At 45.1% G+C, this 23,909-nt stretch overlaps 1 protein-coding gene and 1 pseudogene across 1 annotated transcript in view; one reads left to right on the plus strand and one right to left on the minus strand.

Annotated features, from left to right (window-relative positions):
* Nucleotides 1–2,286: 2,286 nt before the first annotated feature.
* The window catches only part of KIF5A (kinesin family member 5A), a 35,492-nt gene continuing 13,869 nt past the window's right edge, over nt 2,287–23,909 (plus strand). The window contains exons 1-12 of the mRNA XM_020287506.2: nt 2,287–2,677; nt 18,363–18,450; nt 18,545–18,618; nt 19,037–19,141; nt 19,384–19,432; nt 19,819–19,874; nt 20,116–20,203; nt 20,772–20,896; nt 21,404–21,508; nt 21,695–21,843; nt 21,958–22,106; nt 22,461–22,636. Of these exons, the coding sequence (XP_020143095.2) occupies nt 2,549–2,677; nt 18,363–18,450; nt 18,545–18,618; nt 19,037–19,141; nt 19,384–19,432; nt 19,819–19,874; nt 20,116–20,203; nt 20,772–20,896; nt 21,404–21,508; nt 21,695–21,843; nt 21,958–22,106; nt 22,461–22,636 (1,293 nt within the window). The 5' untranslated portion in view covers nt 2,287–2,548. The remainder of the gene's footprint in view (nt 2,678–18,362; nt 18,451–18,544; nt 18,619–19,036; nt 19,142–19,383; nt 19,433–19,818; nt 19,875–20,115; nt 20,204–20,771; nt 20,897–21,403; nt 21,509–21,694; nt 21,844–21,957; nt 22,107–22,460; nt 22,637–23,909) is intronic.
* LOC142873286 (small nuclear ribonucleoprotein G pseudogene) lies at nt 11,301–11,626 on the minus strand (annotated as a pseudogene).

Below are 23,909 nucleotides of genomic sequence, written 5' to 3' on the forward strand. Positions count from 1 at the left end.
CTGTGAAATAACTTTTATAATTCCTGTTTTGGACTCCTAGAAATTAAGTGACTAGATAAAATCACACAGCTAGTCATGTGGCACAGCCAGAGCTTCAAAAACAAGTAAAATTTAGTAAATGCTTAGTATATGCTAGGAATGAAAAAGTTAAGTAATTTTCTCAAGTAAGTGCTGTCAGATATAACACAGGACTCCTAGTTAACTTTGAATTTCAGATAAACAACTAGTAGGGTTTTTTTTGGTTTGGGGGTTTTTGTTTTTGTTTTGTGTAAGTATGTCCCATGCCATATTTAAAACATACTAAAACACACAAAAAATATTATTTATATGAAATTCAAATTTAACTGGGCATCTTGCTTGTGTGTGTGTGTGTGTGTTTCTAATCTGGCAATCCTATCTTAAATTCATAAATAGATAAGTGGTGCCTCTGTATCTGTTTGAACACTCTGTGTTTTTACCATTTCAGTAATAATTCCCAGACCTTTAAATTTCATGTTTAAATAAAATTAAAACAACAAACTTTAAGGATAAACATAATATTGCTACCTTTTTATTTTACCAAGTAAATACATTACAGATAGAAAACCTACTATTTATTATCACCATCATTACTTGGTAGAAAAGAAGGAAGGATACACTCTCAGAATAAAAGACAGTTCTTGGAAACTTACTAAATCTGGCTTTAGTAAAACTCAACACATTGTTCTTTTGGAGGTGGGGGCATAAGTTCACCCAGTGAACTTTTGTCTCTGACCAGAACCTCCTCCTGACTGGCATTTTGAAACTCCTTCACTAAGGATGCCACCTTGGAGCCCTGAGGCCCCCAGCGTTGGGATCTTTCTGAGATGTTTCCTGAGCTTGCAGGATGCTGCAACACTTAGAAATAGTGCCAAACCAAGTGACTGAAGAGTTCCTGAGTTTGGAACTCATTGTCATTCTCTCTTCTGGCTCCTCCCCAAGCTTCTGTTTTTCCATAGTCCTACTGCCTTCCCAACCAGTTCCTTATGTTGGACCCTTTTCCTTCCATTCCCTTAGTATTTAAGGTGGGTTATAGGTGCGGGCTCAACATGGTGAAACCCACCTTAGCTGAATTCTGAGTGGTTAGGTTTTGTCTGGCCGGGCCATGGGCCTCTTATCCTTGGCCCATAGTGTCTAAGTGACCTTAAACACTCACCAGACAGTTGCTGACCAGAACCTCCATCCCCTCCTCCCTTCTCCCATCACCCTGCCCTTCCCCTTGGCCTAGAGCCTCAACTCCTGCAGTCCAACTCTCTGTTAGCCAGCAGGGGCCTGTGACGTGGAGAAAAATCAATTGAGCTAGCTTCTCGGTGGTTCTGCCCAGGTTCTGCAGCAGGAGTCTGATCCAAGGGGAGGAAGGACAAGGAATCTCTGGGCTTGGCTTTTTCTTTTTTCTCATTTTCTTTCTTTTTCTTTTTTTGCCAAGGAAGGGAGAGAAGCAGAAGACAAAGTCCTGAGAAAGGGGCTGGGATACTGCGACTCTGTCCAACAGTTACTGGGACAGGAAACACTTAAATAGGTGCCTAAACCTATCTGAAACCAAAATGCAAGTTTTACCCTAGAGGTCCTTTCAAAGCCCCTCTGGCCTTACCTATTTCCACCATCACTCTTCTTTCACTGATTTCCAACTCCCTTTCTCTCACGAAAGTTATTCCTGTCCACCATCATCCCAGCCCCAACCTAGGAGGTAAAAATAAGAATTTTATCTGCTTTTGAATTCCCATAATCCAGAATGGGAGTTTGTCCTCCCTCCAACTGGGGACGTGGTGTGTATGTTGGGGAGACAGTGGAGTGCACCTTTGGATGCAGAAGGGAAAGGGAGTAGCCAGAGCTTCCCATGACACTCCTCCCTGACAGCCACCTCCACAGGGGGGTACAGGCAGCTGTCTCCCTTGAAGGCTGAGTGGGTTGGGAGCCCTACTTCTGTGCGTGTAGGGGAGGGAGAAGAAGTGTGCTCCCAACTTGGAGAGAAGACAGTTGACCCTTTTCCCTACACAAGCGACAGGCCTGCGTCAGTCCCCTCATCCCTTCCTTAGGATGGAGTTGAGGGAGGGACGAACAGGTCGGAGATTGTGAGGATGGGATGCAGTGAGTGAGCTGGGAAGGGAAGGGGTGAGGGCAAGGTTAAGTCCGAGTGTTAGAGGCGAGGGAAGGAGGCGAGAGGAGCCGCAACGTCCCGTCATTTGGTGGTCGAAGTCTTGCGATCGCCCCCAACGAAGGGAGCCCCGCCCCGCTGCTCCATTGCGGCCCCGCCCAGGCCCGCAGCGCGGCGCTGCAGCGCAAGGGGCGGAGAGGCAGAGCGTCCAGAGAGGACCGGACGCCCAGGTCGCCTGCATCTCGCTGCCGCAGGAGGGAGAAGCGCGCCCGGCCTTGCTTCCCAGCCTTCGCCCGAGCCCCCTCAACTGCTTTCTCGGCCCCAGAGACCGAGCACCTGTCCTCCGCCTCGGCCTCAGCTGAGCGCCCCCTTTCTCGGGAGCACACACCACTCCTGCAGCCCAAGAAGTGCCCCAGCCCCGCGCCGGCGACTACCATGGCGGAGACCAACAACGAATGCAGCATCAAGGTGCTCTGCCGATTTCGACCCCTGAACCAGGCTGAGATTCTGCGGGGGGACAAGTTCATCCCCATTTTCCAAGGCGACGACAGCGTCGTTATTGGGGTGAGTGCCGCCCGAGAGAAAATTTGGGGAAGGGGTGGGAGGCTGACTCTTTCTCCTGCGGAGCCGAGCCGAAGTCTCTGCCTGTCACTCTTCGCCCCCTCCCCGCCGCTAATCCTCCATCCTCTTCGCTGCAGCCCCTCCTCTCTCCTGCATCAGGGTATCTGGGTGTGGCCTGGCCAGGCCTGTGACCAAGTCTCTACGGAGTGAGAGGGGGCTACTTCCCCACCGTCAGGAGACCCAACTCCCCTTGGGGCTCTCGGCAGCGTCCCCACCCCTTAGAGCCAGTTCTGTGTTTTTCTGATGTTTTCCCTTTCCCCCAGAGAAAGCGCATCTTCCCTTTGTTATTGGCTCAGATCTCTACCACCACCCCCCCTTTCAGGAGGGGAGGAGGAAGACTAATTAGGTGGCCTTGGTGGGAGGTGGGCAGTCCAGGGTCTCTGCGGAGGTATGAATGGGAGTGGGTTCTAGGACCAAGCCCTCCATTATCCCCTGAAGTAGTTATAGCCCTGACGTTGAGGAGGGGAGCACAGGGGAGGAGGAGGTCTAATGAAGGGTTTTCTGGGAAAGAAATACATTGATGCCACACCCAGTTTTGGGGGGAGCCTCTGGGATCCTAAAGACATGTCTGCGTTTCAGTCCCAGTACGGTAGGAAGAGGATTTCAGACTCCTCAACTGCCCTCCAAAAGAAAAATATCCAAACCCTGAGATCCTAATAAGTATTTGATTAATCATCCTTTCTCTTGATGATCCAGTAGGAAGTGGCAAGCCACCTCTACCTCATCATCACAGCCATCCCCACGTAGGAGAACTATATTTCCAGTGTGCTTGTTACTCTATGTGTATTATTTAATCCTCAGAAAAACATTCTGTAGTAGTATCAATATTTCCATTTTACAGATGAGGAAATTGAGGCCCAAAGAAGTTAAATAACTTTCTCAAGGTCATACTGTTAATTTATGTATCTGAACCCAAATCTGTGATTCCAAAGCTCCAGTCTTTTTCCTTATATCACATTGTCTCCCCAGATTTCTTTTCTAGACCCTTATCTGTGTGGGCCCAGAGGAAATTTCTTGCCCATTCTACCTTTCCTAGGTTGGTAGGGGCTTTAAGGCTGTGTGTGAGGTGAGAGGGTCTGGGCTGGAGTCCTGTAGGACTTGAGGGGCCCTGGGCCAGGAAACTGTAGCCACAGAAGGGAGGGGCATATATGAGGGCAGTCCTCAAGGTCAGGGACTCTGCTTATGTATCTTTATCCCCAGTTCTTGGCACAAAGCAGCAGGAAACATGCTTGTTAAAGGATCAAAGGAAAGAAAGGAAGTCTGGGCCTCCTGAGTCAGTGAGAATGGGACTTCGAGTAAATATGCCTTAGGGAGAGACCTCTTACCTGTCCCAAGGGTCCCAGTCTGTCACCACCCTGTACCCTCACCCACACTGTGAACTCAAATAGATGCTTGTGCTGTGTGTGTGTGTGTGTGTGTGTGTGTGTGTGTGTGTTTGCAACACACACACACGGAGAAAGCCTCTGTTTCCTTGACCTCAGGGACCTCTCAGGCCTTGTCATCTGGTCAGTCTGGGCAGGCTAAAACAAAAAGCCTGCGTCAACCCTGGAGGACCCCTCTCTGAGTAGCCTGTACAGCAAGCATTAACTATGACAGTTGGGGCTTAAGATCTTCCTGAGACATAAAGGCTAAGACAGGAGGGAGGTGATTATGGGGAGGAAATCCATAGGCTCAACTTCCTTGCCGTGGAAGGTTTTTCCAGTAAGTCCAATTCTTTTAGGCTCTCTGGGCCATCCTGATGTGGTGGGATGGGGCAGAAGGTGATGTAGAAGGGAAGGGTTGTGGTGTGGATCTGTCCAGTTAGCCCAGCTAAACAGGAGGACACCATGGGGGTGGGGAGGGAGAAAAGATGAAGAGAAACCCAGGGCTCCCCGCCAGTTCAGATTCTATCTCAGCCCCACAGCTGGTATTTCCTTGTCTGTTTTGTCTAATATTTGTAGGGCTGTACCTTCGTCTCACTCTGTGTCTTCCCTCACTCTCGCCCTCCTTGTCAATCTTTCACTTGAAGATAAATGCTTACAGGGGGCCATTTTGTCTCAGGCAACATCCTTGGAGCAGTCATTTTCCAACTTACTATTCATTCTTCATTCAGGGGAACGAGGGGTACAAAAGACATGAAGGGTCTCAGTAAAGGAAGGACATTGCCTGCCCCCTTTTCTCTTTTTTCCTCCAGCTTCCTTTGGGGACTGGTATATGGGGAATTGGCTGAGGAATTAATGGAGGAGATGCTTCAGGATGTCTGGGAAGATGAGGGAAGAGTGCAGGTGGGAGAGATCATCTCTCCAAACCCAGCCCCTACTCCTTCCTGCAATGGCTCTCCCTTTAGCCTCTGCAGCACTGCAGCTGGCTCTGGGCTCCAGAGTCCCTTATGTTCATGGGCTTTGTTCTGCTTGGTGGAGGATAGGAGAATAAGCTGGCAAGACAGCTCTGTGTGCCTTATTTCTCCCCTACTCCTCTGACTTCTCTCAGGAACCTGGGGGATGGGGCTTGGCCAAACTTAATAGCCTGAGTCATAGTAGAAGGATGTCTGGGCTACTGTCTAGGTGTGGTAGGTGTCTTGTTTTGCTCTTTGCACACTCAGAAACCAGTGTGACTTTTTCATTGGACCCATTTAAGTGTCTTTCTGTTTTTCTCTGCCTTGCTCTTTCTTAGCAGTGTCCCAATGTCCCAATGCCTGCTGTCTGGGCTGCTGTATCTGTACCAGATGTGGGAGGGATAACAAGAAACATTCTCTCTCTCTCTCTCTCTCTCTCTCTCCCTCCCCCCCTTCATTGAAGTGTCCACATGCTACCTCCCTCAGGTATTCCAGAGGTTAGGTGGGTTCTTAAGGAAGCAGGAAAGCAGGACCATCAAGTACCTCATTTGGAAAAGCTAGGTTGGTACCTGCAGGGTTGTTGAAACAGAGTCAGTATTGTTTGGGGAGGGTCTGGGATTCCTTTGATATATGAAAAGGGGAGCAGGGCTCCCTTTAGCTTTGGGGGAGTCTCATAAAGGATAATAGTGAGGGGAGGTAATGTTCCCTGTGGCCAGTGTCTCTCCAGAATTACCATGGTAACAATCCCCAGGGGTGTCACCATGGAAATCAGCATGGCACTTGAAGTTCAGCTTCTACCAAGTGCTTTACTGAGGGTTGAACAGGTTGGTCATCTTTGGACCCCTGTCCTTACCCCCTCACGCACATTCGCTCTAGTCAGCACGCATGATGGAAAACTACAGAAAAATGCTGGGGTCCGTAATGAACAAGGAGACGGCAAGGAGGTTTGGAGTGGGGTTAGAGGAGAACAAAGAACCCAGGACTGTGGGACTCTGAAGAGAGGCCCTCCAGAGAAGGCTGTGAGAGTGCTTAGACTGCTGGGGGTGGGAGAGAGATCAGACCTTGGGAGCGTTCCTAAGAGGGAGGGACTCTGTGAGTATTTCTGTTTAATTATAAGGTCTTCTTTTTTTTTTTTTTTTTGAGACAGAGTCTCACTCTGTTGCCCAGGCTAGAATGAGTGCCATGGCGTCAGCCTAGCTCACAGCAACCTCAAACTCCTGGGCTCAAGCGATCCCCCTGCCTCAGGCTCCTGAGTAGCTGGGACTACAGGCATGTACCACCATGCCCGGCTAATTTTTTTTTTTTTTGTATATATATTTTTAGTTGGTCAATTAATTTATTTCTATTTTTGGTAGAGACAGGGTCTTGCTCAGGCTGGTTTCGAACTCCTGACCTCGAGCAATCCGCCCGCCTCGGCCTCCCAAAGTGCTAGGATTACAGGCGTGAGCCACCGCGCCCGGCCTAATTTTTTCTATATATATTAGTTAGCCAATTAATTTCTTTCTATTTATAGTAGAGAGGGGTCTCGCTCTTGCTCAGGCTGGTTTTGAACTCCTGACCTTGAGAAATCCTCCCGCCTCAGCCTCCCAGAGTGCTAGGATTACAGGCGTGAGCCACCACGCCCAGCCGACTATAAGGTCTTCTTTTACCTGTAGGTGGAGTAAGGGAGGGAGGCCCTCCCAAAAGGGTGGGTGGGAGAGTTGCATACTTCTGAAAATGGGACTGAGATTGGAAAAAGGGAACGAGAAAGGCATTCATTCTGTCCGGAAACACTTGGAGAAATGCCCACAGGAGGTTGGGAGGCTCTGATGCAGTGTTGACATTTTAGTTCTTTGATCTCTTTGGCAGTGTGGGTCAGGAGTCAGATTGCTTGGGTTTGAAACTGTGCTCTACCCATTTCTTAGCTGTGTGACTGTGGGCAAGCTACCCAACCTATCTGTGCCTTAGTTGCCTCATCTATAAAACGGGAGTAATAATAGTACCTACCTCCTAGGATTACTGTGAGCTTTAAATGAGATCATGCAGATAAACTGCTTTGTGACAGAGACAAGCAAAAGGTAAACTCTCGATAAGAATTAAATGTTATCATTATTTTATATTCTATCTCCCCACAAGCTAGCTTTTGACAAAGTTGGGGAAATGGGTAACACTTTCCCTTTTTACTGTTTCATCCAAACCTTCAGGTCCCCAGTATCTTTTGGTGTCTTCTTTGTCAATATCTATGTTTATTCAACAAATATTTATGAAGAGCATCTTGTAGCCCAGAGACTGTGTTTGGTGTTGGGGACTTAGAGGGAATCCTTGCCTTCGAGAACCTCTGGATGTAGGCAGTGATCCACAACCTGCACAGTGGCCTGGGCAGAGATAGGGGAGAGGGCCATCAGAAATGGCTTTTGCTGTATACACCCCTAGATTCTGCTTAGGAACCTCCCACAACATACTACAGTCTGATTCAAAGTAATTGTGTATTAAGAGAGCTGTAAATAGGCTGGGCATAGTGGCTCACGCCTGTAATCCTAGCACTCTGGGAGGCTGAGTTGGGAGGATCGTTCAAGGTCGGGAGTTCAGGATCAGCCTGAGCAAAAGTGAGACCCCATCTCTACTAAAAATAGAAAGAAATTAGCTGGAAAACTAAAAATATGTAGAAAAATTATCCAGGCATGGTGGCACGTGCCTGTAGTCCCAGCTACTTGGGAGGCTGAGGCAGTAGGATCGCTTGAGCCCAGGAGTTTGAGGTTGCTGTGAGCTAGCCTGATGCCACAGCACTCTAGTCCAGGCAAGACTCTGTCTCAAAAAAAAAAAAAAAAAGCTGTAAATAATGGTGTGTTTCCCATGTCTAGAGGCAGAAAAAGTAGAAAACCACTGGTCTAGTTATTCTTATGAAAAGATCAGACAAAACTAATTCATCCTGAGTATAATCAATAGAAAATAAAAGGAAATTTACATTTTAAGAGGAGTAAAAATCTTAAGATAAAGAGCTAGACTTGAAATTTAAGGGCACAGGCAAGAGTAGGAGAGTAGGTAGCAGGCCTTCCAAGAACCCCTGAAATCATAGCCTGTGTCCCATGGCTTTCCCTGCTCACGAGCTTATTAAATGCACCCATTTTTAGCTCTTGGATATCTTTTATCCTCACAGGTCTGAGAACCCCACCCTTCTTCCCTGTCTGCTTTTTTCCTCCTTCCCAGCCTAGACTGTGGAAAGGGATTCATGAAACAATAATTGGCTTCAGCATTTGGAGAGCGCCCTCCATTTTAATGCATGCACGGAGCCTTTTGGAATCCTGTAGCTGGGAATGTTTAGAGTGACTGAGTGTATGTGTGTGTTGGGGGGGAGGGGATGTTGGTGCTCATGTTCCCAGGAGGGAGAAAGGGAGTGGCAAGGTTGGCTTGAGAGTTACATTTAACACCCTTTGGCTGGATTCCTGGCTTTTTGAAGCATGGATAGAGACCATTGGTGGAGAAGGGATGAGAGCCATTGGCCTGAGATAGAAGTGTTTTGTTTGTTTCTGTTTCTTGGCCACTGGGTAGGAGAAACAGTGAATTAGTTTATAATTCAAGAATTAAGGTAGGCCAGGCACAGTGGCTCACACTTGCAGTCCAAAATACTCAGGAGGATGAGGCAGGAGGATCGCTTGAGCCCAGGAGTTGGAGGCTACAGTGAGCTATGATGATGCCAGTGCACTCCAGCCTGGATGACAGAGTGAGACCATGTTTAAAAAAAAAGAATTTAGGTATATTTTTCTTTAATAACATTAAAAAGAATGTAATTACAACACTAATACATTTTAATGTTGACAAAGTTAAAGACAAAGAAAAGCACACAGAAGAAACCAAAATCACCCAAATTCCTACCACCCCAAGAAAAGCACTGTTAATAATTTGATGTATTTATTTCCAGTGGTTTTTTTCTATATGTATACATATATTAATTTTAATAAATCATATCATAGATGATATATTTTGTAATCTTTTTTCACTAAAAATATGACTATTTTATGATTATATATTTTTTACATAATTTTATTTATTATTTAATTTAATTAATTAATTTATTTTGAGACAGGGTCTTGCTCTGTTGCCTAGGCCAGAGTGCAGTGGTGTCATCATAGCTCACTGCAACCTCAAACTCCTGGGTTCAAGCGATCCTTCTGCCTCAGCCTCCCATGCCTGGCTAATTTAAAAAAATTTTTTTTTTGAGACAGAGTCTCACTCTTGCCTGGGCTAGAGTGCCGTGGTGTCAGCCTGGCTCACAGCAACCTCGAACTCCTGGGCTCAAGCGATCCTCTTGCCTCAGCCTCCCTGGTAGCTGGGACTACAGACACGTGCCACCATGCCTGGCTAATTTTTTCTATTTTTAGTTGTTTGGCTAATTTCTTTCTATTTATAATGGAGACAGGGTCTCCCTCTTGCTCAGGCTGGTCTTGAACTCCTGAGCTCAAGCAATCCTCCCACCTCAGCCTCCCAGAGTGCTAGGATTACAGGCGTGAGCCACTGCACTCAGCCTAAAATTTTTTTGTAGAGACAAGGTCTTGCTATTTCCCATGCTTGTCTTGAATTCCTGGCCTCAAGTGATCCTCCTGTCTCAGCCTCTCAAAGTGCTGGGATTATAGGGGTGAGCCACCTCACCTGACCTATTATTTTATAATTTTTTTTTTTTTTTTGAGACAGAGTCTCGCTTTGTTGCCCAGGCTAGAGTGAGTGCCGTGGCGTCAGCCTAGCTCACAGCAACCTCAAACTCCTGGGCTCAAGCAATCCTCCTGCCTCAGCCTCCCAAGTAGCTGGGACTACAGGCATTCGCCACCATGCCCGGCTAATTTTTTGTATATATATTAGTTGGCCAATTAATTTCTTTCTATTTATAGTAGAGACGGGGTCTTGCTCTTGCTCAGGCTGGTTTCGAACTCCTGACCTCGAGCAATCCGCCCGCCTCTGCCTCCCAGAGAGCTAGGATTACAGGCGTGAGCCACCGCGCCCGGCCTATTTTATAATTTTTAATTTAAGTTTTGAATAAGTCTTACATGCACATGTGAAAAAATTCAAACAATATAAAAAGGTATACAATGAAAAGGAAGTCTCTTTCTTACCCCATTTCCCCAGCCACCCTGTTTCCCTTTCAGAAGGCAGCCATTATTACCAGTTTCTTGTGAATCCTTCCCAAAACATACTATACATGTATAAGCAAGTGCACATATACATGCATACTTTTTTTAAACATACGGTAACATACTATACATACTGTTCTACACCTTGCTTTGTTGCTGTTGTTGTTGTTAATACTAAGTCTTAGAGATCATTTCATATAAGCACATAAAAAGTTATCTCAGGGGGAGAGAGGATGAAGGGATGAGTGAAAACCTACCTTACTGGTACAATGAACACTATCTGGGTGATGGCTACATTTATAGCCCTGACTCAAGCATTACAAAAGTGATCCATGTAACCAAAACATTTGTACCCTCATAATATTTTGAAATTAAAAAAACAGATTTATTGCTGGGTGAGGTGGCGCACGCCTGTAATCCCAGCACTCTGGGAGGCCGAGGTGGGAGGATCACTCAAGGTCAGGAGTTTAAAACCAGCCTGAGCAACAGTGAGACCCCATTTCTACTAAAAATAGAAAGAAATCAATTGGCCAAATAAAAATATATAGAAAAAATAAGCCGGGCATGGTGGCGCATGCCTGTAGTCCCAGCTACTCAGGAGGCTGAGGCAGAAGGATTGCTTGAGCCCAGGAGTTTGAGGTTGCTGTGAACTAGGCTGATGCCCCGGCACTCTAGCCTAGGCAATAAAGCGAAACTTTGTCTCAAAAAAAAAAAAAAAAAAGAAAAAAGATTTATGTCATTCTTTTTAACAAATATATAATTTGTTTTAGGGACATGCCATAATTTATTTAGCTGGACCTCTATTGGTGAACATTTAGGGTTATTCTAATCATTTGCTATTACAAACAGTTGAATTACCTTGTATTTATATTTTTTGCGTATGTTCAGTATCTCTGTAAGATAAATTTTTATAAGTGAAGATCATAAGGTATATGCATTTAAAAATGTAAGAGCCAGTTTCCTTTCATAGAGCTGGCCCCAGTTTATATATACCTTCATCAGTCGCACGTGCGAATGTCTATTTACTCACATTTTCGCCAATGCAGTGCATTGTCTAACTATTTTATTTTTGCCCCTTTGATAAGTAAACATGGTGTTTCATATTTTTTATTTTTTATTATTACAAAAGTTTATTTAACAAAATGTTTAATATGAAAATGTACATGACCTGATTTTGACATCATAGTAAAACAGGCCCTTTGGGGAGGGGACGTGGATTTCTCTGCTCAACAGCCATTATTTATACTTGTTCCAAGGCTTCTAACATGATACTATTTCCTCGTGTTACCACCATTCCGATATTGTTCTGTTGCCCACTAGTTGCCATCTCCACACATTCATCTATCACAAGATTCATAAAGGGATCAAATCCCCGTAATATTCCTTGGACATGTCTGCCACCATTTAATTTCAATGATAACTTCTTGTCCATGCATTTTTTTCTACTCGGGAGGGTGAGCTTAGCTCATGGTATCTACTCCGAGGAATCAGAGACGACTAGAAACGGAATTCCCAGCCTCCCTCACGGTCCCGTGGTGGCCCGGCGTCTGGTGTCCGACGTCACTCATCCCCCGATTTCATAGTTTTTTTTATTTTTTGTTTGTTTTTTTTTTTTTTTTGAGACAGAGTCTTGCTTTGTTGCCCAGGCTAGAGTGAGTGCCGTGGCGTCAGCCTAGCTCACAGCAACCTCAAACTCCTGGGCTCAAGCGATCCTTCTGCTTCAGCCTCCCGAGTAGCTGGGACTACAGGCATGTGCCACCACACCCAGCTAATTTTATATATATATATTAGTTGGCCAATTAATTTCTTTCTATTTATAGTAGAGACGGGGTCTTGCTCTTGCTCAGGCTGGTTTCGAACTCCTGACCTCGAGCAATCCGCCCGCCTCGGCCTCCCAGAGTGCTAGGATTACAGGCTTGAGCCACTGTGCCCGGCCTCAATTTCATAGTTTTAATATGCATTTTGCTCATTAACAGTGAGGTTGAGCATTGATTTCTTTAAGAGCCATTATAACATCATTTTATGATGCTACATTTTATGATAGTGGTATAATTTACATACAGTGCACAGATCTTAAGCAAACAGCTTAACAGATTTTATGACGTAGGTAGACACCCATGAAACTACTACCCAGATCAAAGTCTAGAACATTTCTGTTGCCCCGAAAGCTCCTTCGTGCCCCCTTCTAGTCAATACCACTAATATATTGTTACCACAATAGCAGGTATCTGCAATTTTGACTTCTAGCACTACACGTACATTCTGTCCATTCTTGAATTCCATATAAAAGGAATAATATAGTATGTATTCTTTTGTGTTTGAATTTTTTCAACATGGTTTTGAGATATATTGATGTTCTCTTGTATCATTTTACTTTTTTTTTTTTTATTTATTTTATTTATTTTTTTTTTGAGACAGAGTCTCGCTTTGTTGCCCAGGCTAGAGTGAGTGCCGTGGCGTCAGCCTAGCTCACAGCAACCTCAAACTCCTGGGCTCAAGCAATCCTTCTGTCTCAGCCTCCCAAGTAGCTGGGACTACAGGCATGCGCCACCATGCCCGGCTAATTTTTTCTATATATATTAGTTGGCCAATTAGTTTCTTTCTATTTATAGTAGAGACGGGGTCTTGCTCTTGCTCAGGCTGGTTTCGAACTCCCGACCTCGAGCAATCCGCCCGCCTCGGCCTCCCAGAGAGCTAGGATTACAGGCGTGAGCCACTGTGCCCGGCCTCTTGTATCATTTTAAATAGCAGCAAAGAATAAAATATATGCACATGCCATAATTTAATCAATTCCTTAGGTTAACCAGTCCCCTAAATATTACTCCTTCAAGTTGTTTTCAATTTCTCATTATTATAAGCAGTGTGATAATAGGCATGCATGTAGCTAAATCTTCAGCCATGTGTGTGATTTCCATAGTATGAATTTGTGGAAGTAGAATTTCTGGGTCAAAATTTAAGCCTTTTGATTATGCATTTCTGAGTTGCCCATATGATAGTTGTATGAATGTATTCTCCTACCAGAAAAAAATGAGGGTTCTCCTTTCCCTGAACCCTCATCTACACTGGATATTACAATTAAAATTTTGTTTTCTAATTTGATAGCTGAAAAGAGATGTTACTGCTTCAGTTTCTTTTCTTGGAAAATGTTGAGCATTATTGTTTATTGAACATTTGTATTTGTTTTTTTTTTTTTTTTTTTTTTTTTTTTTTTGAGACAGAGTCTCGCTTTGTTGTCCAGGCTAGAGTGAGTGCCGTGGCGTCAGCCTAGCTCACAGCAACCTCACACTCCTGGGCTCAAGCGATCCTGCTGCCTCAGCCTCCCGAGTAGCTGGGACTACAGGCATGCGCCACCATGCCCGGCTAATTTTTTATATACATATCAGTTGGCCAATTAATTTCTTTCTATTTATAGTAGAGACGGGGTCTCGCTCTTGCTCAGGCTGGTTTTGAACTCCTGACCTTGAGCAATCCGCCCGCCTCGGCCTCCCAGAGAGCTAGGATTACAGGCGTGAGCCACCGCGCCCGGCCTGTATTTGTTTTTTTATTGTTACTACCTAGCTATTGTCTATTTTTTTCTGTTTAGTTTTTGTCTTTTTGTTACTAATTATTATTATTTCTTAGAGATAGGGTCTTGCTCTGTCACCTAGGTTAGAGTGCAGTGGCATGATCATAGCTCACTGCAACTTTAAACTCCTGGGCTCAAGTGATCCTCTGGCCTCAGCCTGGCAAGGAGCTGGCACACACCACCACACCTGGCTAATTTTTTATATTTTTTGTAGAGATGGGTTCTGATTATGTTGTTTAGATTGGTCTCAAACTCTTGGCCTCAAGTAATCTTCCTGCCTCAGCCTCCCAAAATGCTAGGATTACATGTGTGAGCCATCACACCCGACCTCTTTTTGCTACTGATTTATGAGAGTTTTTTATATAGTAAGACTGTTAATCTCTGTTGTAAAACTTAAGTTTTTTTATTTAAAAATTATATATTTTTATTTTAGAAAAGCTTTTTTTTTTATGTTTTTTTTTTTTTTTTTTTGAGATAGAGTCTCGCTTTGTTGCCCAGGCTAGAGTGAGTGCTGTGGTGTCAGCCTAGCTCACAGCAACCTCAAACTCCTGGGCTTAAGCGATCCTCCTGCCTCAGCCTCCCGAGTAGCTGGGACTACAGGCATGTGCCACCATGCCTGGCTAATTTTTTGTATATATTTTTCGTTGGCCAATTAATTTCTTTCCATTTATAGTATAGACAGGGTCTTGCTCTTGCTCAGGCTGGTTTTGAACTCCTGACCTCGAGCAATCCGCCCGCCTCGGCCTCCCAGAGTGCTAGGATTACAGCCGTGAGCCACCACGCCCGGCCTAGTTTTATTTTTATTTATTTATTTTTTTGAGACAGAGTCTCACTCTGTTGCCCAAGCTAGAGTGCCGTGGCATTAGCCTAGCTCACAGCAACCTCAAACTCCTGGCTCAAGCAATCCTTCTGCCTCAGCCTCCCGAGTAGCTGGGACTACAGGCATGCGCCACCATGCCTGGCTAAGTTTTTCTATATATTTTTATTTGGTCAATTAATTTCTTTCTATTTTTAGTAGAGATGGGGTCTCACTGTTGCTCAGGCTGATTTTAAACTCCTGACCTTGAGTGATCCTCCTGCCTCGGCCTCCCAGAGTGCTAGGATTACAGGCGTGAGCCACCGTACCTGGCCAAAAAGTTTTAAATATAAAACAAAAAACCCAAAAAGAACAAAAACTCCTAAAATCCTACTGTCTGAAGATAACCACTATTAACATGTTTTTCTGTGCAAGGTATATATATATATATTTACACGTAATATATAGGTTGAGTATCCCTTATCCAAAATGCTTGGGACCAGAAGTGTTTCAGATTTTGGAATATTTGCATTATACTTACCAGTTGAGCATTCTTAATCCAAAATCTGAAATGCTCCCTTGAGCATGACCTTTAAGTATCATGTAGTGCTCAAAAAGTTTTAGATTTTAGAGCATTTTGGATTTCAGATTTTCAAATTAAATATGCTCGACCTATAGGTATATGCATATATGTGTATGTGTGTGTGTTTGTGTGTGTAAAATTATAGAAATGTAATTTCTTACATCCTTACAATGGTATGTTTGCACACTACTTTAAAAAACACTTTTTTTTGCTTTACAGTATTTCGTTCACACTTTGTCGTGTCATTACATATTCTTTTATAATATCATCTATAATACTGTGTACTTTTAACACAAAAGCAACATGTTATCATTATAAAACCATCACAGATAAAATGTAGAAAGTATAAGTTCCTGTCATTCTGCTCCCCAGTGATAACCACTGGGCAGTTACCATTAACGAACGGTTCATTGTATAGTGTTCCATATCTCTTTTCTAAGGCTATTCTGTCCATACACTTTTTTGAAAATGTAATCACATTATACACATTGTTTTATTTCTTCAATTAACAATCAATGTTGGGCCGGGTGCGGTGGCTCACGCCTATAATCCCAGCACTCTGGGAGGCCGAGGCGGGCGGATTGCTCGAGGTCAGGAGTTCGAAACCAGTCTGAGTGAGACCCTGTCTCTACTAAAAATAGAAAGAAACTAATTGACCAACTAAAAATATATATACAAGAAATTAGCCAGGCATGGTGGCGCATGCCTGTAGTCCCAGCTACTCGGGAGGCTGAGGCAGTAGGATCACTTAAGCCTAGGAGATTGAGGTTGCTGTGAGCTAGGCTTATGCCACAGCACTCACTCTAGCCTGGGCAACAAAGTGAGACTCTGTCTCAAAAAAAAAAAAAATCAATGTTGAACATGTCGATATATATAAACCAGGCCAGGTGTGGTAGCTCACACCTGTAACTCTAGCACTCTGGGTAGCTGAGGTGGGGGGATTGCTTGAGCTCAGGAGTTTGAGATCAGCCTGAGCAGGAGCGACACTCTGTCTCTACTAAAAATAGAAAAATTAGCCAGGCATGTTGGCATGCACCTGTAGTCCCAGCTACTTGGGAAGCTGAGGCAGGAAGATTGCTTGAGCTTATGAGTTGGAGGTTGCAGTGAGCTATGATGACACCAGTGCACTCTAGTCGGGGTGACAGAGCAAGACCCTGTCTCAAAAAAAAGCATATATATGTATAAACCAACCTCGCCCATTTTAATAGAGGCATAACGAACCTTTTCTAGGTTGGTTGGATAGAAGACGTTTGGATTATTTCTAGTTTTTCTTTCATGCAAACTGCTGCAGTGAACATTCTTCTACGTACATCTTTACGCACTTAAGCAAATGTCTTAGAAAATGAATCCTAGCCCTGGAATTCTGGTACAGAATATGAAACGTTATGGACATTCAAATATTTAATAGCGTTGTCTTCCAGAAAGATTCTGTGAATATACAGTATTCCCTTCATTACAGAGAGCACTTTTCCAGTTCTTTTCCTTTGCAGAGTCTGTTTGTTGGGCTTCAGAGTCTTTTACTACAGAGAGACCAAATAAATATTTCAGGTAGAATTTTTCCATAATCCAGATTTAATTTTTTAAAAATATCTTTAAAATAGATAGTCCAACATTTCCCTCCTTTACCCAACAAAGTAATAAACTTCTCTTTCCTTCTCCTAAAAAAAAATGTATATCTTTAAAATAATATTTATTGGGCCGGATGCGGTGGCTCATGCCTGTAATATCAGCATTTTAAGAGGCCGAGACAGGAGATTGCATGAGGCTGAGTTCGAGATCAGCCTGAGCAACAGGGCAAGACCTCATCTCTATAAAAAATAAAAAAATTAGCCAAGTGTAGGTCCCAGGTATTCCAGAGGCTGAGGCAGGATTTTTGCTTGAGCCCAGGAGTTTGAGGTTGCTGTGAGCTACAATGTTGCCACTGACCTCTAGCCTGAGTGACAGAGTGAGACTCTGTCTTAAAAAAAAAAAAAAAAAAAAGGACTCTATAGTAAAACAACTTGACAAGTCCTGGTCTCTTCATACTGAATGGCAGGAAAACACAACTGAGAAATTTGTCACTTATAATAGAAAACAAACATGGACTCATTTAATCTTATCAGAGATTTATCTTTAATGTCAGTAGCTATCAAATATATTGTTTCTTAAGCTCCTTGAGTTGTAAGTATTTTGTTTCTTTAGCATTCTCAACTGCAAACATGATTTAAGGCATATTAACTGACTTAAACAAAGCCCTTGTAGATCTGAATGATTTGCTTCACAGTTTCCCTTTAATGTAAGCTGCTTCTCTTCTTGAAGGGAGATCCATATTTCTGATTTCACATGTTCCTTTCACAAAGAGAAAGCTTGTGTTGGAGTTTCCACAGTAGCATTCAGTGTATATATAGTATTGCATTTACACAATAGGGAACCTGCTATAGTATGTTGCTAACTTTGCATCTTTCATGTAGTACAGGTTGAAGATCATTTCATATCAGGGCATTTGGACCTAATAAGGAAGATTTTTTTTTAAACTTTGAGGTATTACTATTTTTTTTTACCCTGAAGTATATCCTTCAGAGAGGTACTTTTTAATGTTAATGAATTGTTTTCCTTTTCTTTTTTCTTTTCTTTTCTTTTCTTTTTTTTTTTTTTTTTTGAGACAGAGTCTTACTCTGTTGCCTGGGATACAGTGCTGTGCCATCAGCCTAGCTCACAGCAACCTCAAACTCCCGAGCTCAAGCAATCCTTCTGCCTCAGCCTCCCAAGTAGCTGGGACTACAGGCATGCACCACCATGCTCGGATCATTTTTCTATATATTTTTAGTTGGCCAATTAATTTCTTTCTCTTTTTAGTAGAGATGGGGTCTTGCTCTTGCTCAGGTTGGTTTTGAACTCCTGACCTCAAGCGATCCAACCGCCTCAGCCTCCCAGAGTGCTAGAATGAATTGTTTTTCACTTTCCACAGCTGTGGCCCTATTGTCATCTCTTGTTTGACTTCCCAGGGAGGGTTTTGGGAGTGGTGGGGTGTTAATCCATCCCACCAAGACTAAGATTCTCTCACACAGTCTCCCCGTGTGACAGTCTGCTGCCACACGGACACAACTCCTCATGTCAGTACTAAACTTTGCTTCTCTCTCTCTAGTTTCTCTTGTCCCTCCAATTTTCTGTGTATTTGGGGAATTGAAGAACAAGGGTACCTTTCTCAGGCTAATGGAAGCGGGCAGAGGTATTTCTTTTCCCTCACACTCTGACTGCTGATGTCTGACATCCTTTGTTTTCATTCCAGGGGAAGCCATATGTCTTTGACCGTGTATTTCCCCCCAACACGACTCAGGAGCAAGTTTATCATGCATGTGCCATGCAGATTGTCAAAGGTAATAGATGTATTTTTAGAATGCATTTTCTCAGGCTCCCCATTCTCTACTCTACTTATCTCCACCACTGCTCCTTCCCCACCATCTCTTTCAGATGTCCTTGCTGGCTACAATGGTACCATCTTTGCTTATGGACAGACATCCTCAGGGAAAACACATACCATGGAGGTGAGGGTTCTGACTCTGTAGGGGGTGAGGAGCCATGAGGGTTAATGGCAGATCAAAGAATCTCAGTGGGGGAAGATCTGGGATCAAGGATTGCCTGGTCTAGAAGCACAAGGGTATAGGGGATGAACTGAAGGGCAGTGTTACAGGGGAAGTTCACTGGAAGCACTTCAACCTGCTGCAACTTACCCTGATTTCCACTACTCTAGTTTTCTTGTTTTGATCTGGAAAAGCAGCAGCAATACAAGTGCAAAGGGCTGCTCAGTCATCTCCTCCCTCCATTGAGAGGTAGACATGATGAACACCTCCTGACTTACCATGGCTTTCTTACCAACACTGGCCTTTGTATCCACCTGCGCACCTCTGAGCTGTCTCATTCTGCCTGACCCTGGCTTCACTCTGGAATACCCTTTCTCCCCAGGGAAAGCTGCATGACCCCCAGCTGATGGGAATCATTCCTCGCATTGCCCGAGACATCTTCAACCACATCTACTCGATGGATGAGAACCTCGAGTTCCACATCAAGGTGACAGGGAGTGGCAGCTGAGTGTTCCCAGAGGGGCCTGGGGGGAGACCTAGGATGGACCCACTGAAAACCTGGGGCTCCCCAGCTTGACCTCCACCCCTTACCTCATTTCTTCTTCATCAAGATGTTCTCTCCTGCTCTTTCTTTCCTGCCACTGTTCCAGCAGATCATGTTAATTTGGGCTTTGTGTACCATATTTAAGACAGGCCTTCCTCACTTTACACTCCTTTTTCCCTAACCAGGTTTCTTACTTTGAGATTTACCTGGACAAAATTCGTGACCTTCTGGATGGTGAGTGTTTTGCCCCAGTGGGTGAGAACAGTGTGGAAGGAGGGTGAGGAAAAGGAAGATCATATTGTTCTTAGATTAGGTTCTACCTGGCAAGAGGTGCAGAGGGCACACAGGACCTGAATCCTTTGGCTCTAGTCACCAAGAATTCCCAAAAATGGAGAGGATCAGAAGATGAGCTTAGGGGCTCAGGCCTGCATATAAACAGCCCAAGAGGAGCTGGAGCCCTGAGGAGGAGGAGAAGGAGGAACTGAGCCTTCAGCTCAGGCAGGGAGTTTAGCTTTCCTCCCTTAGCACATAGAAGAAACCACCATCTGAGTGGGACTGTAGGGTGCAGAGGGGGTGAGTGGAAGTGCAGGCCTTGCTCACTCTGCATTCTCTTGATTCAGTGACCAAGACAAATCTGTCAGTGCACGAGGACAAGAACCGGGTGCCATTTGTCAAGGTGAGAGTGGGGCAGAGCACCTGGGAGGGCCAGTGTGTTGAGAGTGTGGGTGAGGAGGAGGACAGGTCAGTGGCCTGGAAATTGAGGGGTGGCTATCCTGGAAGAATGAGATGTGCCAAGAGGCCAGGAAGAGTCTGGGAGATTAGAAAAGACACTGCCTTGAAAGGTCATTTGGTCAGTGTACAGGCAATTCAATTTGCAGATCAAAGTTTATGGGTCACCGTTCATTTGTCCCCTACAGGGTTGTACTGAACGCTTTGTGTCCAGCCCAGAGGAGATTTTGGATGTGATTGATGAGGGGAAATCAAATCGTCATGTGGCTGTTACCAGTGAGTGGGGCTCTTGAAGGACTCTTTTTTTTCTCTCTTGCTCTGCTGCCCAGACTAGAGTGCAGTGGCATCATCATAGCTCACTGCAACCTCCAACTCCCAGGTTCAAATGATCCTCCTGCCTCAGCCTCCCAAGTAGCTGGGACTACAGGTGCACACAATGCCTGGCTAATTTTTCTATTTTTAGTAGAGACAGGATCTCCCTTTTGCTCAGGCTGGCCTGGAACTCCTGAGCTCAAGCAATCCTCCTGTCTCAACCTCCCAGAATGCTAGGATTATAGGTGTGAGCCACTGTGCCCGACCTTGAGGGGCTCTTGAGTCTGGGGGTCCACCTCTCTTCTGTGCCTGTGGGGTAGAGAGACTTGAAAGTGAGCAAGGGAAGGCTGTGTCCTCCAGAGGAGAGGGGCCCTGGTCTGTGTGCCCCTGCTGCCTGCAGGCTGTGGTGGCAGTGTTGGTCCCGGTGGGCACCTTCTCTCTTGGCAGGTGGGGTGGTGGTCACTGGGGCCAGGGGCCGAGGACTTCAGTCCTGCAGGGCAGTGCAGGTCCTGTTTCTCCCTTGCTCCTGCAGACATGAATGAACACAGCTCTCGGAGCCACAGCATATTCCTCATCAACATCAAGCAGGAGAATATGGAAACTGAGCAGAAGCTCAGTGGAAAGCTGTATCTGGTGGACCTGGCAGGGAGCGAGAAGGTTGGGGGTCCTGTGGGGATGGGGTGGCTGGAAGCCTTGGGGTGGTGGCCTTTTCTTTTTAATTAATTTAATTTTTTCTTTTTAATTAAATTTTTTTATTGGGATATAACTCACATACCATAAAGTTCACCATTTTAAAGTGTGCAATTCAGTGGTTTTTAGTATATTCACGAGGTTGTGCACCCATCACCACTAATTCTAGAACATTTTCATCGCCCATTCATAGTCACTCCCCATTCTACTCTAGCCTCAGGCCCTGTCAACCACTAATCCACTTGCTGTCTCTGTGATTTGTGGATCCTGGATGTTTCACATCAATGGAATTGTGTAGTGCGTGCCGGGGAGTGGGGCCGAGGGGGCCTTTGGCAGGAGAGTTTGGTTACTCCATCCTTTTCCTTGTTCCCTCCCCTCTCCTTGGACTGAACCCTGCTAAGTGGAAAAGTGGTAGTGACAGTCCTGTCCCTTTGGAGCTGCTCATGACACATCCATCCCTTAATGCCCTGGTAGGTCAGCAAGACTGGAGCAGAGGGAGCCGTGCTGGACGAGGCAAAGAATATCAACAAGTCGCTGTCAGCCCTGGGGAACGTGATCTCCGCACTGGCTGAAGGCACCGTGAGTGTTCCCTGGGTGACCCCCCCCCCCACTGTGTCCTGCCCCATCTCCTCTCCCACCTTCTTCTAATGCCCCATCTAGTCATGCCCCAATTCATGGGGTACTCCATCCCCAGTCAGCACCTCTATCCTTTCTAATTCTCCATCCAATTTATTTTTCTGATTCATGGTCTCCCTCCTCCCCCAGAAAAGCTACGTTCCATATCGTGACAGCAAAATGACCCGGATTCTCCAGGACTCTCTGGGAGGAAACTGCAGGACGACCATGTTCATCTGCTGCTCACCATCCAGTTACAACGATGCAGAGACCAAGTCCACCCTGATGTTTGGGCAGCGGTCAGTGGCGGGATCTCCAGAGGGATCCTTGTCACCCAGCTTCTCGCCCCCATGGTTCTCTCTGCTCAGTGTCACCCAGGTCTAATGTAGGTCTTATCTCTTCTCCTTGCCCAGGGCAAAGACCATTAAGAACACTGCGTCAGTGAATCTGGAGTTGACGGCTGAGCAGTGGAAGAAGAAATATGAGAAGGAGAAGGAGAAGACGAAGGCCCAGAAGGAGACGATTGCAAAGCTGGAGGCTGAGCTGAGCCGTTGGCGTAATGGTTAGAGAGGGGTCCTGTGGGAGTGAGAGGCAGTGGGAGGAGGAGGAGGCTTGAGAGCCAGCCCTGCCTGGTGATGTTTTAGGTCGGGCCAATCTCCAAGAAGGAGATCAGTGTTTCTGGAAGAGTGCAGTAGAGCAATCGTGAGGGGGCAATCGAGAGGGTACTGCACCCTTCTGGAAGGATGCAGTAGAGTAACCGAAGAGAGGGGGCTGACTACCTACTGCTCCACTTGGTGGAAGGTCCACTTGGCAAGAGAGATCAGGGCCTGGAGGTCTTGGCATTGGAGAGCAGGAAGAACTTGTGGGTACAGCTTACTCTTCTCTCATCCCTCACTTTTTCTTGCCCCTTTGCCAGGAGAGAACGTGCCTGAGACAGAGCGCTTGGCTGGGGAGGATGCAGGCTTGGGAGCTGAGCTCTGTGAGGAGACCCCTGTCAACGACAACTCGTCCATTGTGGTGCGCATCGCACCCGAGGAGCGGCAGAAATACGAAGAGGAGATCCGCCGCCTCTACAAGCAGCTTGACGACAAGGTGAGGGCAGCCATGCAGGACACAGAAGTGCACCGCTAGGATGAGAGGCGAGGGATTGAAAGAAATAGCTTATACTCACTTTTTCTGATTTTAAAGGAACAAATGCTCATTATTGAAAATATGGAAAAATAGGCCGGGTGCAGTGGCTCATGCCTGTAATCCTAGCACTCTGGGAGGCCGAGGCGGGCAGATTGCTTGAGGTCAGGAGTTCAAAACCAGCCTGAGCAAGAGCGAGACCCCCATCTCTACTATAAATAGAAAGAAATTAATTGGCCAATTAATATATATATAGAAAAAATTAGCCGGGCATGGTGGCTCATGCCTGTAGTCCCAGCTACTCAGGAGGCTGAGGCAGCAGGATTGCTTGAGGCCAGGAGTCTGAGGTTGCTGTGAGCTAGGCTGACGCCACGGCACTCACTCTAGCCTGGGCAACAAAGCGAGACTCTGTCTCAAAAAAAAAAAAAAAAAAAGAAAATATGGAAAAATACATAAAAATATATAGAAGAAAATTAAAATCATCCACCATTTGGAGATAACACTGCTAACATTTTGCTTTTCTCCGGGCATATAGAATACAATTGAGATATACTGTATATGTAATTTTTTTTTTTTTAATTTTTTTTTTTTTTCTTTTGAGACAGAGTCTCGCTTTGTTGCCCAGGCTAGAGTGAGTGCCGTGGCGTCAGCCTAGCTCACAGCAACCTTAGACTCCTGGGCTCGAGCGATCCTTCTGCCTCAGCCTCCCGAGTAGCTGGGACTACAGGCATGCGCCACCATGCCCGGCTAATTTTTTATATATATATCAGTTGGCCAATTGATTTCTTTCTATTTATAGTAGAGACGGGGTCTCGCTCTTGCTCAGGCTGGTTTTGAACTCCTGACCTTGAGCAATCCGCCCGCCTCGGCCTCCCAAGAGCTAGGATTACAGGCGTGAGCCACAGCGCCCGGCCTGTATATGTAATTTTGCAACTGATTTTTTCATTCAGCATTCTATTGTGAGCAGTTTCCCACTTCATTAACCATTCTTCATATAAGTATTTTTAAATGGCTGCCTAAGAATCTGGTTGTCAAAATGTATTAAACCAGTCACTTACTATAGGGCTTCTAGTTTTTCTGGGTTTTTTGCTTGTTTTTATAACAAACAACTCTGAAAAGATTTTCTTTTGCCTCTTGTGCATAAGACTTTGCTTTTGAATGATTTGATTAGAATGGAGTAGGGGTTCTATGTTTAAAACATTTTAGACCTAGAATTTAAACAAACACTTAAAGCATT

This window comes from Microcebus murinus, chromosome 10 (genome assembly GCF_040939455.1).
Source record: "Microcebus murinus isolate Inina chromosome 10, M.murinus_Inina_mat1.0, whole genome shotgun sequence".
NCBI lineage: Eukaryota > Metazoa > Chordata > Mammalia > Primates > Cheirogaleidae > Microcebus > Microcebus murinus.